General features: G+C 43.0%; 1 protein-coding gene across 8 annotated transcripts in view; it reads right to left on the bottom strand.

Annotated features, from left to right (window-relative positions):
- GINS1 (GINS complex subunit 1) overlaps window positions 1-15,275 on the bottom strand; it is a 50,538-nt gene that overhangs the window by 4,527 nt on the left and 30,736 nt on the right. For 4 of the 8 annotated variants that reach the window (XM_073009175.1, XM_073009165.1, XM_073009169.1 and 1 more), the window contains 2 exons: window positions 7,326-7,400; window positions 15-2,934 (listed from right to left, as the gene is read on the bottom strand). In XM_073009175.1, the coding sequence (XP_072865276.1) occupies window positions 2,866-2,934; window positions 7,326-7,400 (144 nt within the window). In that variant the 3' untranslated portion in view covers window positions 15-2,865. Of the gene's footprint in view, window positions 1-14; window positions 2,935-7,325; window positions 7,401-15,275 lie in introns of those variants that run through there. The other 4 variants (XM_073009154.1, XM_073009161.1, XM_073009159.1 and 1 more) reach the window with 1 other exon arrangement.

Raw genomic sequence — 15,275 nt, forward strand, 5'->3', positions numbered from 1 at the left:
AAAAGGCATTCAGATTAGAAAGGAAGAAGTAAAACTCTTTATTAATAGAACACATGACTGTTGATGTAATTTACAAAAAAACCATGAGAACTCACAGTTTAGCAAGGCTGAAGGATACAAGTTCAACATCAAATGTACTTCTATTTACTAGCAACAAGCAGTTAGAATTTGAAATTTTAAAATACCATTTAGCATCAAAACTATGAAACGCTGACATGGTAGACCTGTACACTGAACTACAAGATTATTAAGAGAAACAGAAGACAGAAACATTAATACATGGGAAGACAGACCTTGTTTATAGGCCAGAAGACTCAATATCACCAAGATGTCAATTCTCCCAACATTTTTATATAAATTCAATGCAATCTCAATCAAGGTGCTAACAGGGGTTTTTGTTGTAGAAATTGACAAGTTGATCCTAATTTCTTTATGAGAGAGAGTCTCACTTTGTCACCCAGGCTGGAGTGCAGTGGTGTGATCTCAGCTCACTGCAGCCTTGACCTCTGGGGCTCAAGTGATCTTCCCACCTCAGCCCACCATGTAGCTGGGACTACAGGCATGCACCACCACACCCAGCTAATTTTTTATATTTTTTGTAGAGACGGAGTTTTACCATGGGCCCAGGCTGGTCTGTACCTCCTGAGCTCAAGCGATCCGCCCACCTAGGCCTCCCAAAGTTCTAGGATTACAGGCATAAGCCACCACACCCTGCCTATTCCCAAATTTCACATCAAAAGCAAAGGACTTAACATAGCCAAAACAAATCTCAAAAAAAAGTGGTACACTGAGCCAGTGCCAAGGCTCACGCCTGTAACCCCAGTACATGGGGAGGATGAGGCGAGTGGACTGCTTTAGCTCAGGAGTTCAACACAGCCTGGCCAATGCGGTGAAACCCCATCTACAAAAAATACAAACAACAGCAAAACTAAGATGCATTAATACTATCTATTTCAAGAATTATTAGAAAGGTTACATACACTACATACAAATATGGTATTGGCATTCAGGAGAGAAAAACAGGTCAATGGAACAAAACAGAGTCCTGAAATAAACCCACATACACACTGACAACTACTTTTTAACAAAAATGCAAAGCTGATAGAGCAAAGGGCAGTCCTTTCAAAAAATGGTAGTGAAACAGCTGGGTATCTATATGCCCAAGAAAAAGTGAAGGTGGATTGACACCTTGCAACATATAGAAAATTCATTCAAAATGGATCGCAGGCTGGGCGCGATGGCTCACACTTGTAATCCCAAAACTTTCAGAGGCCAAGGTAGGTCACTTGAGGTTAGGAGTTCGAAACCAGCCTGGCCAACACAGTAAAACCCTGTCTCTACTAAAAATACAAAAATTAGCCAGATGTGGTGGCCTGCGCCTATAATCCCAGCTACTGGGGAGGCTGAGACAAAAGAATCACTTGAACCCAGGGGATGGAGATTGCAGTGAGCCAAGATCACGCCACCGCACCCCAGCCTGGGTGACAGAGCGAGACTCCGTCTCAAAACAAACAAAGAAACAAAAACAAAACAGAACAAAAAAACGGGTTATAGACCAAAGTATAAAGCTTAAAATTATAACACTTCCAGAAGAAAAAAGGAAAAAAAAATTGTGATCTTGGGATGGGAAAAGATTTCTTGGATGCAACATCCAAAGCATAAAAGAACAAACGAATAAACTGGATTTCATCAAAATTTAAAATGTCAGCTGTTTAAAAGATACCATTAGGGCCGGGCGCGGTGGCTCAAGCCTGTAATCCCAGCACTTTGGGAGGCCGAGGCAGGCGGATCACGAGGTCAGGAGATCAAGACCATCCTGGCTAACACGGTGAAACCCCGTCTCTACTAAAAATACAAAATAAATTAGCCGGGCATGGTGGCGGGTGCCTGTAGTCCCAGCTACTCGGGAGGCTGAGGCAGGAGAATGGCGTGAACCCAGGAGGTGGAGCTTGCAGTGAGCAGAGATCGCACCACTGCACTCCAGCCTGGGCGACAGAGCAAGACTCTGTATCAAAAAAAAAAAAAAAAAAACCATTGAAAGCCAATCAACTCTTCATGTGACTTTTCAGTCAATCTGAATCTCAGGGAAAACTGTACAAAGTTCCTTCTCTAGCCCCAATTTCACTGTCCCTTTCCAAAGTGGTGATACTGGTGATCATACCACAGCCACAAGCCACACCAGCCACCATGGTGGAAATGTGCAAAATCCATGTGTATCCTTCCTTTCCAAATATCCAGGTGATAAATTAGTATGTCATTAAACATTACATATACCAAAAATTTCTACAGACCATCATCTTTACTTGCTCATGTGATTTGAAAATGTGTATCTCAGAAATTTAGCTCTCTAGCTTGTACAATACACATGACCAGAAAACAAGACACACAGGATCTACCTTCTTCCTATCCAGCCAAGTGACTGATTATTTAAGAGATTCAAAAGTAACCATGTTTACTTTCATTTAAAAAACACACTGTAACAACTATGTAGGAATGCTGTGATTATAGATACAGCTTATTAGAAAAAGGAGTAGGGGCCAGGTGCAGTGGCTCACACCTGTGATCTCAACACTTTGAGAGGCCAAGGTGGGAGGACTGCTTGAGGCCAGCAGTTTGAGACCAGCTTGGGCAACATAGTGAGACACTTTCTACAAAACAAAACAAAACCAACACCAAAAAGGAGTAGGAAGAAAAGAAGAAAGTCTTTAATAGCAAATTATACTTCTTAGCCAAGTATTCTTAGTTACCTTCAACAATGTCTGTAGCTTGTAAATCAAAGAGGGAGGTGAAGGGAGGGTGGAGAGAGTGAGTACAGAGGCATCCATGAGTTGGGTGACGCCTGGGTAGGAGTGCCTCAGTGCATGGTCATGACAGGATGTGCTCCAGTACTCCTTGTCTGATCAGCTGCTCACACTTCCAGCGAGGTAAAAAGTGCTGAGGGGACAAGAAGGGATGCAGAAAGAGTAAAATAAATGATTGGGAAATAATTTGAAATTATTTCTTGTATCATTAAAAAGTAGCACTGATTAGTTTTCAAACTCCAACAAGTAAGTAGTTAAAAGTTAAACTTAAGGGGTTGGGCGCAGTGGCTGACACCTGTAATCCCAGCACTTTGGGACGCCAAGGAGGGCGGATCACCTGAGGTCGGGGGTTCGAGACCAGCCTGACCAACACGGAGAAACCGTGTCTCTACTGAAAAATACAAAATTGGGCCGGGTGCAGTGGCTCACGCCTGTAATCCCAGCACTTTGGGAGGCCGAGGCGGGTGGATCACGAGGTCAGGAGATCGAGACCATCGTGGCTGACATGGTGAAACCCAGTCTCAACTAAAAATGCAAAAAATTAGCCAGGCACAGTGGCAGGCGCCTGTAATCCCAGATATTCGGAAGGCTGAGGCAGGAGAATGGCATGAACCCGGGAGGTGGAGCTTGCAGTGAGCTGAGACCGCGCCACTGCACTCCAGCCTGGGTGACAGAGCGAGACTGTCTCAAAAAAAAAACAAAAAACAAAATTAGCCGGGCACGGTGGCGCATGCCTGTAATCCCAACTACACAGGAGGCTGAGGCAGGAGAATCGCTTGAACCTGGGAGGTGGAGGCTGCAGTAAGCCGAGATCGTGCCATTGCACTCCAGCCTGGGCAACAAGAGAAAACTCCATCTCAAAAAAAAAAAAGTTAAACTTAACTATATTTGCTGTTTTAATCACATTGAAATTGATGCTATTTAGAGTTGTACGGAATTCTGACTTTTACAAATGAATTCAGTTTGCTTAAGTTCAATTCAACTAAGACTTCTGAATCTAGTAGGTATTGTCCTTAGTGTTTGTATTTTTTAAATTTATGCACAGAGAAATCCAGATAGGTGTGATTTGGATTATCACTGGCCCAACAGCCTATCAGGAAGACCCATGAAAGGCTCACTTCTCCATAAAACCTGCTCTAGGATTTCAGAGTCTGAACATTCTTCTAATAACAAGTGACAACTTTCCTCCTCTATTTCTCAAGGATGAAAAGTATCCATGACCCACAGTGAGGGTGCTATTCACGTGGTACGGGGGAAGATGCCAGCACCCAGGTATTGCTTGTCCCGTGTCTTCCTAAGAGGACGTCGCTCTTGCTCTAAGGGAACCATGGGGCAAGTGGAAAGATGTCCCCTTCCCTCTCAAACACAAGGACTTACAGAAAACACTGACTGCTCTGGAGGAGGGAAGCTGAGGAAGCAAGGCAGGAAGGCTTTCCGATCCACAGGGGGTCAAAAAAATCTCAAAGGAAGATCTCAAGGAAGCAAAATGTAACCTCAGTAGCCATGTGCACGTGAAGGTCCTGCCTCACAAACTCAAAGGCCTTACAAGAGATCCATGACCAAATTCTTCTAAACCAATCTTGAAGATACATGAGCCAAGAAAAATGTAAAAAAACACAACAAAAACAAAATAACTGAGTTGTTCATTTAATATCCATACTAATGCTGGTATTAAAACAGATGGAGAGTATTGATTTCTGGATAAAAATAAACAGTGCTTGGCATAGTGACAAAAATAAAAGAATGTATATTAGAAAATGTTTCCCAGCCAGGCACGGTGGCTCACACTTGTAATCCCAGCACTTTGGGAGGCCGAGGCAGGTGGATCACGAGGTCAGGAGTTCGAGACCAGCCTGAACAACATGGTGAAACCCCGTCTCTACTAAAAAAAAAATACAAAAATTAGCCAGGCATGGTGACATGCGCCTGTAATCCCAGCTACTCAGGAGGCTGAGGCAGGAGAATCGCTTGAACCCAGGAGGCAGAGGTTGCAGTGAGCCAAGATCGCGCCACTGCACTCCAGCCTGGGTGACAGAGGGAAACTCCATTTCAAAAAAAAGCATATATATATATATATATACACACACACACACACACACACACACATATATACACACATATAAAATGTTTCCTACTAATTCTTTAGAGTATATGAATGATCTACACCAAATTCTACAGAAAATTCAGATATGGTTGAACATTAGAAGCCCCTAATACCAACCATCAACTGTGGCTGATATTGTTTCTTTTTAATGCCTCCATTTTTGTAATTGAGGGTAGGGTCACAGCTGAGAAACAGACTTAAAAAATTCAACCACCAGGCCAGGCGCGGTGGCTCACACCTGTAATCCCAGCACTTTGGGAGGCCGAGGTGGGCAGATCACCTGAGGTCAGGAATTTGAAACCAGCCTGGCCAACATGGTGAAATCCCACCTCTACTAAAAAAACTACAAAAATTAGCCAGGCATGGTGGCAGGCGCCTATAATCCCAGCTACTTGAGAGGCTGAGGCAGGATAACCGCTTGAACCCGGGAGGCAGAGGTTGCAGTGAGCCAAGATCGCGCCATTGTACTCCAGCCTGGGGAACAAGAGCGAGACTTTGTCTCAAAAAAAAAAAAAAAAAAAAAAAATTCAACCACAGGACAGCATTTGGGATGAAGGGACATTTCACATATCTTGCTTTATGAGGATGGCTTTTTTCTTGTTCTTGTGAACCAGAGCTTCCTCCTGGGCCCTCCAGAAATATAGCTGCTTATCAGAGCATTAATTCATTATCTGCTTTCAATTCATTAGTGTCCTAAGAGAATACTGGGACAGAAATTGTTGCCTTAACAACCAAAGACTTTACGGAACCCTCAAAATCTTTTTTAAAAATATTCAACCTTTGTTTTAGAAGCTCCAAGGGTATTAGTAAAACAATTTTAGTCAACTATTAGTAAAACAGTTTTAAAGCTCCAAGGGTATTAGTAAAATAACAGATCAACTCAACCTGTTAGGAAAATAAGCTCAAGAACCACATGACCTGAAACATTCTTTTGCTCCCTGCCATGAACAAAGTGAACACCAAATCCTTAGGGTCATCAGATCCTAAATGGCTGACCCCAAGATGGCAGGCAAGGAAAGAAAAAGAACAGCTTTTATTAGGTCATTTTTCCTCCTCACGACTTCAGAAAATAGGGATAGGATAAAAAATTTAGTGGTCAGGCACAGTGGCTTACACCTATAATCCCAGCACTTTGGGAGGCTGAGGTGGGTGGATTGCTTGAGCTCAGTAGTTCAAGACCAGCATGACCAACTGGTGAAACTCCGTCTTTACAAAAAATACAGAAATTAAACGGGTGTGGTGGTGCGCACCTGTGGTCCAGCTACTTGGGAGGCTGAGGGCGGGGGATCACTTGAGCCCAGGAGGCAGATGTTGCAATGAGCAGAGACTGCGCTACTGCACTCCAGCCTGGGGAACACAGCCAGACCCTGCCTCAAAAAAATAATAATAGACCAGGCGCGGTGGCTCACGGCTGTAATCCCAGCACTTTGGGAGGCAGAGGCAGGCAGATCACAAGGTCAGGAGATCAAGACCATCCTTGCTAACACAGTGAAACCCCGTCTCTACCAAAAATACAAAAAAAAAAAAAAAAAAAAATTAGCCAGGAGTGGTGGCGGGCGCCTGTAGTCCCAGCTACTTGGGAGGCTGAGGCAGAAGAATGGTGTGAACCCAGAAAGCGGAGCTTGCAGTGAGTGGAGATTGTGTCACTGCACTCCAGCCTGGGCAACAGAGCGAGACTCTGTCTCAAAAATAAATAAATAAATAAAAGTAATAATTTAGCCAATGTGAATTCATCTAATGTGAATTTGAAGATTTCTAGGGAAATAATTAATATACTGAGATTACTTTGGGCATGGTGGTTCACACCTGTAATCCTAGCACATTAGGATGCCAAGGTGGGTGGATTGCTTGAGCCCAGGAGTTCGAGACTAGCCTGGTCAACACAGCAAGACCCCATCTCTATTTTCTTTAAAGATAGATAGATAGATAGATAGATAGATAGATAGATAGATATAGATAGATAGACAGACAGACAGATAGATAGATATAGATAGAGAGATTCCTTATAAGGACAAATTTAGCTTAAGTTACAACTTTACAATTTTAATCTTCCTCTATTAAATTGTTATGTTTACATACCAAATACCTGAAAATTCTTTTTTTGAAAATAGAAAAATCTGTATCACTATTGGCTTGCTAAAGAACTAGGATTTATAAGGCAAAGTGTAAGGTAAAAAAACTGCTTAGGAACTTTAAATATAAGCAATATCTTACTAAATGAATTAATCGTTTCTTAATACATGCAACATTTGCTTCCAGTCTTAATATTCAGAAAAAGTACAGAACAGGGTGTATTATACTAAAGATAATGCCTAAGATATAAACGATCAACACAAGTTGATATTTGTTTTGCTATTCCAACTTTTCCACCATTCAGCACTCATAAGATTTAAAGTAAAGTATCTGAAGATAAGAAATACCTGGCTATTTTTTTTTAATAGGACTGAAGTGCCATCATCAACTTCAAATTCTCCATAGTCTTTTAGACATCGGACCTGAAAGAAAAAACGTGAGATATTTCATCTAAATTAGTTTTTAATATGCAGTGACCAAAAAATAAATCGGCATTATACAAATACACAGACAGTAAGGACTTTGTGTTTCCTCTCTGTGTACTTAGGCCTACTACTACTACTGTGGTATTCTAATAGTTTCAAGTGTCCAGTTTTGACAGGGAGGAAGAAAAATCGCAAAATCTCTGCTAGTAAATAAATGTCAGTGCTGACAGCAAGGTGATGAAGGAAGACAACGATGTTGTCTCCTTCCCCTCTGAAATCTTGAAAAATTAAGCAGATGAAATATCTATCCACAAAGAATGCTTTAGATCTGCTCCAACCTGCTTCTTATAGATCCCTCCCATAAAATATCAATATCTGAAAATGGGACACAGGATAGTCTGCAGTATTTGTTTTTGGAAGCAATTCTTCCAGTCCCATTCAAAATTCAGATGATTTCCCAGGAATACTTAAAAGTACACCATGGAGGAGCAGATGCCACCTCACGTGACAGGATTCAGGAGTGGCAGCCTTCTGATATCCACCTCTGCAACTGCAAAGGTGCTCCCAGGTACAGGTTACAGACCTGCTACAGCACTAAGTGCTGCCACAGGAAGTAAGGGGGCATGTTTCCTCTTCTAGGACAATTCAAACTGAAGGTTATTCTCACAAGTACTAGCAATGAACTGCTATTGTCGCCAGGAGAGTCAATGCCAGCAACAACTATGTCTTCCACTTTTCCAGATAATTTTATCATGTCCTACCATCCCTCCAGAACTTTACCAAAGCACTCAAAGTATTTTAATTAAATATGAGAACTATCACTCAGAAAAATCCCCCAAGCCCTTTGCATTTGCTTTTTTTTTTTTTGAGATGGAGTCTTGCTCTGTTGCCCAGACCAGAGTGCAGTGGTGTGATCTCCACGCACTGCAACCTCTGCCTCCCAGGCTCAAGCAATTCTCCTGCCTCAGTCTCCTGGGTTGCTGGGATCACAGGTGCTCACCACCATGCCCGATTAATTTTTAAATTTTTAGTAGAGACAGGGTTTCACCATGATGGCCAGGCTGGTTTCGAACTCCTGACCTTAAATGATTGGCCTGCCCCCGCTTCCAAAGTGCTGGGATTACAGGCATGAGCCACCACGCCTGGCCGCATTGGCTTCTCTAAATAGACTTTTATTTTGGAAAATCTCAAACACATTCAAAAGTAAAAAGACTATTCCATGTCCCCATCAACTGACATCAACACATGGCCAAGTTTGTTCCCCTCACCCACTTGTGGGTTATTCTGAAGCAAATCTTAGATATCATTTTACCTCATCTGTAAATATTCTACTGTCTACTTCTATAAAACCAGCTAATTTTAAAAAATCCCAATACTGACTGTACATGGCAGCCTATGCCTATAATCCCAGCATTTGGGGAGGCTGAGGCAGGTGGATCACCTGAAATCAGGAATTCAAGACCAGCCTGGTCAACATGGTGAAACCCTGCCTCTACTAAAAACACAAAATTTAGCTGGGTGTGGTGGTGCGTGCTTGTAATCCCAGCTACTCAGGAGGCTGAGGTTGCAATGAGCGAGATCACACCAGTGCACTCCAGCCTGGGTGACAGAATGAGACTCCATCTCAAATAAATAAAATTATTAAGATGAGACAGTACTGGCATTTATTTATTTATTTATTTATTTATTTATTTATTTATTTATTTTTGAGGCAGAGTCTCACTCTGTCACCCAGGCTAGAGTGCAGTGGCGTGATCTTGGCTCACTGGAACCTCCGCTTCCCAGGTTCAAGCAATTCTCCTGCCTCAGCCTCCCGAGTAGCTGGGATTACAGGAGTACGCCACCATGCCCAGCTAATTTTTTCGTATTTTTAGTAGAGACAGGGTTTCACCATGTTGGCCAGGCTGGTCTCGAATCCTGACCTCAAATGATCCACCTGCAGCCTCCCAAAGTGCTGGGATTACAGGCATGAGCCACCGTGCCCAGCCTTATTTAATAGTTTTTAATATCATGAACTATCTAGTTAGTACCCAAATTTCTCACTTGTCTCATGAATTTTTTTAAGGTTTCCACATTGAAATCAGAATCCAACAAAGCCACACATCACTTTTTTTTTTTTAATGTCTTGTAAATCTTTTTTAATCTATAGGTTTCACTTCCTCTTTATTTTTTCCTTCCTCTTGGCATTTTATTTGTTCAAAAAATTGGGTGAGTAGTTTGTCACTGCAGCCTTGAACACCTGGTCTCAAGCAATACTCCTGCCTTGGCCTCTCAAAGTGTTGGGATTATAGGCATAAGTCACTGCACAGGGTCAGTACAACTTTTCACAATCAAGATTTTGTTGTGGATTTCTTTGGGGTCATTTAACATGTTCCTTTGTCCTTGCGTTTCCTATAAAATGGAAGTTAGGTCTACATCAGATAAGGTGACTTTGTGGCAAATAGTGTTATGTACTTTCTATTACAAGACCCCATAAAACACAAAGTGCCTGGCTGTCTCTTTTTGGATATTGAGGTTAATCAGTGGGCCCAAGTGTCATCCATACTTATGCATTACAAAGATCTCCATTATCCACTGAAAGGTTTTAGTAAATAAAGGGTTACAAGCATTAATCTAATTCTTATGCTCCTACTACATTTGTTAGCTGGAATTCTTCTATAAAAAGAAATTTCCTTTGTAAACTATTGGGCCACGTTAAGATAAGAGTTTGTATAGTAAAGGCAATGGATGCTTTGATTCCATTCTCTAACTTGCGACCTTTCACATGAGTTGGATCCCTCACATTCTCCAAGGAAACCTCAAAAATATTTTATTTTTTAAAAATTTTGTTGGCCAGGCACGGTGGCTCATGCCTGTATTCCCAGCACTTTGGAAGGAGAGGCAAGAGGATTGCTTGACCTTAGGAGTTCAAGATGAGCCTGGGCAACATAGTGAAATCCCATCTCTACAAAAAATACAAAAATCAGCTGGATGTGGTTGTGAGCACCTGTAGTCACAGCTACTGTGGAAGGTGAAGTGGGAGCTGAGGTGGGAGGATGACTTAAGCCTGGGAGGTGGAGGTTCCTAAAGTAAACCAGGACTCCTTGCACTAAAATAGTTGATTCCACGTCCTAAATAACAAATGAGCCAAGATTGTACCATTGTACACCAGCCTGGGCAACAGACCCAGATACTACCTCAAAAAAAAAAAAAAAAAATTTGTTGTTCTTTGGTGTCATTATGCATTCATACTTCTAACATAATTGATGTAATCCAATTCACCGCAGTTATTATTCACGTTGATGCTAAAATTGTCCATTTTTTGGTTAGCAAGAGTTCCTTCAAATTGGCCCCCACATCCTTCCAGCAGTCCCCGCTTAGTCCTTGACACCTTCCTTCCTTTCTAGGAAGACAAGATGTTTCATGCTTAGTTTGTACATTTTTTTTTGTTTGTTTGTTTGTTTTTTTGTTTTTTTTTTTTTGAGACGGAGTCTCGCTCTGTCGCCCAGGCTGGAGTGCAGTGGCGCAATCTCGGCTCACTGCAAGCTCCGCCTCCCGGGTTCACGCCATTCTCCTACCTCAGCCTCCCGAGTAGCTGGGACTACAGGCGCCCGCCACTGCGCCCGGCTAATTTTTTTCTATTTTTTAGTAGAGACGGGGTTTCACCATGGTCTCGATCTCCTGACCTTGTGATCCGCCCGCCTCGGCCTCCCAAAGTGCTGGGATTACAGGCGTGAGCCACCGCGCCCGGCCTAGTTTGTACATTTTTTATTCAGAACCTGGAATCAGCTATTTTCGTGCAAGGAGTCCTGGTTTACTTTAGTGGGAAGTGGCATTTAAGTATAGAATCTGGACACTCATGGCTAACTGGCTTGTCATTGTTTCTAGGCCTTTTCAGTGGGCAAAGCTAATCAATACTTTTTTTTTTTTTTTTGAGACAGAGTTTCGCTCTCGTTGCCCAGGTTGGAGTGCAATAGCGCAGTCTTGGCTCACCGCAACCTCTACTTCCCGGGTTCAAGTGATTCTCCTGCCTCAGACTCCTGCTTAGCTGGGATTACAGGCATGTGCCACCAAGCATGGCTAATTTTGTATTTTTAGTAGAGATGGGGTTTCCCATGTTGGTCAGGCTGGTCTCAAACTCCCGACCTCAGGTGATCTGTCCACCTCAGCCTTCCAAAGTGCTGGGATTACACGCATGAGCCACTGCACCTGAGCCCTACTTTTTGTTTTTTAAAGAAGGTACGATTCATGAGTCCCTGCTTATGCTTCAAACTCAAATTTAGGAATATAGGATTTTCCCTTAAGTTTTTCAACTTTGAATCTCTTCTCTCTCTCTTTTTTTTTTGAGATGGAGCTTTGCTCTTATTGCCCAGGCTGGAGTGCAATGCCACCATCTCAGCTCACTGCAACCTCCTTCTCCTGGGTTCAAGCAATTCTCCTGCCTCAACCTCCTGAGTAGCTGGGATTACAGGCACCTGCCACCACGTCTGGCTAATTTTTGTATTTTTGGTAGAGATGGGGTTTCACCATGTTGGCCAGGCTGGTCTCAAACTCCTGACCTCAGGTGATCCACCCGCTTGGCCTCCCCAAGTGCTGGGATTACAAATGTGAGCTACTGTGCCCAGCCCCTTTTCTCTTATTCTGAAAACTGTTGGTAATGTCAGTTACCCTTTTGCTCTATTCTTCAATATGAAAACTGTTTCAAAATAACAGTAACAAAATTATTACTAATAATATGATTAGTAAAAACAGGTTAACAACTCTTTGCAATTCTTTTGTCCTCAGAACATATGTACCAGGAATATACAATTTATGCGTTTTAAAGTAATGTAAATAACTCCTGGATTCAGGTAAAATGGTACAGTAGGAAACATCAGGAATCTGTCTCCCTACCTCCACAACAACTGCACGGGCAGACTCTGTCTGACGTCAGTATTTCGCAACTCTGGAGTCTACTGAAGGCTTGAGGTTGGAGCTTTGACAAGCATTCACTGCAATTTACTGTCCATTTTGCCTCTTAGCATAGCAACAGCTAACCATCCCTTGTTCCTAGCTTTGTGGCAGGCCACAGTGCATGTTCTTGGAGTAGCTTATACACGGGTTGCTGGAGCAGACTGTGCAAAAAGCACCCTGCTCCTCACTGCTGATTGCTGTTTCTGATCACAGAGGCGCAAATGATGACGCTGGCAGACATTTTTGTCATACCTTCTCAAAGGCTGCAAGACCCTCCCACATTCCACTGAAGTGAATTCCAGGGGATTTAAAGGGCTAGCACCGGCCCTGCACAATGGCTCACTGCCTGTAATCCCAGCACTTTGGGAGGCCGAGACGGACGGATCATGAGGTCAGGAGATCGAGACCATCCTGGCTAATATGATGAAACCCCATCTCTACTAAAAAAAAAAATACAAAAAATTAGCCAGGCATGGTGGCAGGCGCCTGTAGTCCCAGCTACTCGGGAGGCTGAGGCAGGAGAATGGCGTGAACCCGGGAGGCGGAGGTTGCAGTGAGTCGAGATCGCACCACTGCACTCCAGCCTGGGCGACAGAGTGAAACTCCGTCTAAAAAAAAAAAAAAAGATTTGAGAAAAGTTATACCTCAGGTTGATTCTAAGCACAGCGACAGCTTACAACAATCAAAAACACAAAAACAGTAACAAAAGCAGCAAACCCTGGGGGAAGGGGGAGAATCTGATTTACAGAGTTATAACATTATTAGATTCAAATGTCTGGTTTTCAACAAAAACAATCAAATCACAAGGCATACAAAGAAACATAAAAGTATGATCCATTCAAAGGAAAAAGAAAAATAAGAAACGGTCCCTGAAAAAGACTTGATTGAAGATCTACTACACAAAGACTACAACAGGAGTTTTAAAGATGCTCTAAGAACTACAGGAAGATGGGAAGATGATTAAGGAAACAATGTATGAACAAAATGGAAGTAATAGAGAAATAGAAAACCTAAAAAGACCAAAAAGATACTCTGGAGCTGAGAACTGTAAAAACCAAAATGAAAAATTCACTTGAGAGATTCAAAGACAGATTGGAGCAGGCAGAAGAATAAGCAAACGTGAAGACAGGACAACAGAAATGACTAAGTCTGAAGAACAAAAAGAAAAAAAGACCAAAGAAAAGGACGGAGCCTGAGAGACCTAATGGGCACCATCAAGCAAAACAAGAAAAGAAAGACAAAGGGGCAGAGAGAATCTTTGAAGAAATAATAACCGAAAACTCCTTAAATTTCATAAAATACATAAATATAAACATCAAAGAAGCTCAACAAACTACAAGATGAACTCAAAGAGACTCGCAATGAGACACATTATAATCAAACTTTCAAAAGACAAACAATCTTGAAAGTAGCAAGAGAGGGCTGGGCAGGGTGGCTCACACCTGTAAGCTCAGCATTTTGGGAGGCCAAGTTGGGATGATCACTTGAGGCCAAGAGGTTGAGACCAACCTAGGCAACACAGTGAGACCCTGCCTCTACAAAAAGTTTAATTCGGCCTGGCGCGGTGGCTCACGCCTGTAATCCCAGCACTTTGGGAGGCCGAGGTTAGTGGATCACGAGGTCAGGAGATTGAGACCATCCTGGCAAACAGGGTGAAACTCCGTCTCTACTAAAAATATCAAAAAAAAAAAAAAAATTAGCTGGGCATGGTGGCGGGTACCTGTAATCCCAGCTACTTGGGAGGCTGAGGCAGGAGAATGACGTGAACCCTGGAGGTGGAGGTTGCAATGAGCTGAGATCGCACCACTACACTCCAGCCTGGGTGACAGAGTGAGACTTAACTCTACAAAAAGCTTTTTCTGTTTTGTTTTGTTTTGTTTTTTTTTGAGATGGAATCTCGCTCTGTCATCCATGCTGGAGTGCAGTGGAGCGATCTTGGCTCACTGCAACATCTGCCTCCTGGGTTCAAGCAATTCTCCTCACTCAGCCTTCTGAGTAGCTAGGATTACAGGCGTGCACCACCACACCCGGCTAATTTTTGTATTTTTTAGTAGAGATAGGGTTTCATCATGTTGGTCAGGCTGGTCTCGAACTCCTGACCTCATGAACTGCCTGCCTCGGCCTCCAAAAGTGCTGGGATTACAGGCGTGAGCCACCACACCTGGCCCCAAAAAGTTTAAAAATTAGCCAGGCTTGGAAGTATGTGCCTCTAGTCCTAGCCACTTGGGAGGCTGAGGTGGATTGCTTCAGCCCAGGAGTTTGAGATTACAGTGAGCTATGATTGTGCCACTGTGGTTCATCCTGCTTGATGCAGTGATACCCTGTCTCTAAAAAATTCAAAAAGCAAGCAGCAAAAGATAAGTAAGTCATCACATACCTGGGATCCTCAATAAGATTTTCACCAGATTTCTTATTACAAACTTTGGAGGCCAGAAGGCAGTGGGCCAATATATTCAAAGTACCAAAAGAACAACATCGCCAACCAAGAATCCTATATATAGTAACTATCACAAGACAGTAACTTGAACCCATGTTAAGAAATAAAGATCTCGGGGCCGGGCGCGGTGGCTCAAGCCTGTAATCCCAGCACTTTGGGAGGCCGAGACGGGCGGATCACGAGGTCAGGAGATCGAAACCATCCTGGCTAACTCGGTGAAACCCCGTCTCTACTAAAAAATACAAAAAACTAGCCGGGCGAGGTGGCGGACGCCTGTAGTCCCAGCTACTCGGGAGGCTGAGGCAGGAGAATGGCGAGAACCCGGGAGGTGGAGCTTGCAGTGAGCTGAGATCCGGCCACTGCACTCCAGCCTGGGCGACAGAGCGAGACTCCGTCTCAAAAAAAAAAAAAAGAAAGAAATAAAGATCTCAATATAGGTAAATGCTGTGTCTCAATGTGTCCCCAAAAATCAATGTGGTAGAAACTTAATCCCCAATTCAACA

Source organism: Chlorocebus sabaeus, chromosome 2, assembly GCF_047675955.1.
Source record: "Chlorocebus sabaeus isolate Y175 chromosome 2, mChlSab1.0.hap1, whole genome shotgun sequence".
NCBI lineage: Eukaryota > Metazoa > Chordata > Mammalia > Primates > Cercopithecidae > Chlorocebus > Chlorocebus sabaeus.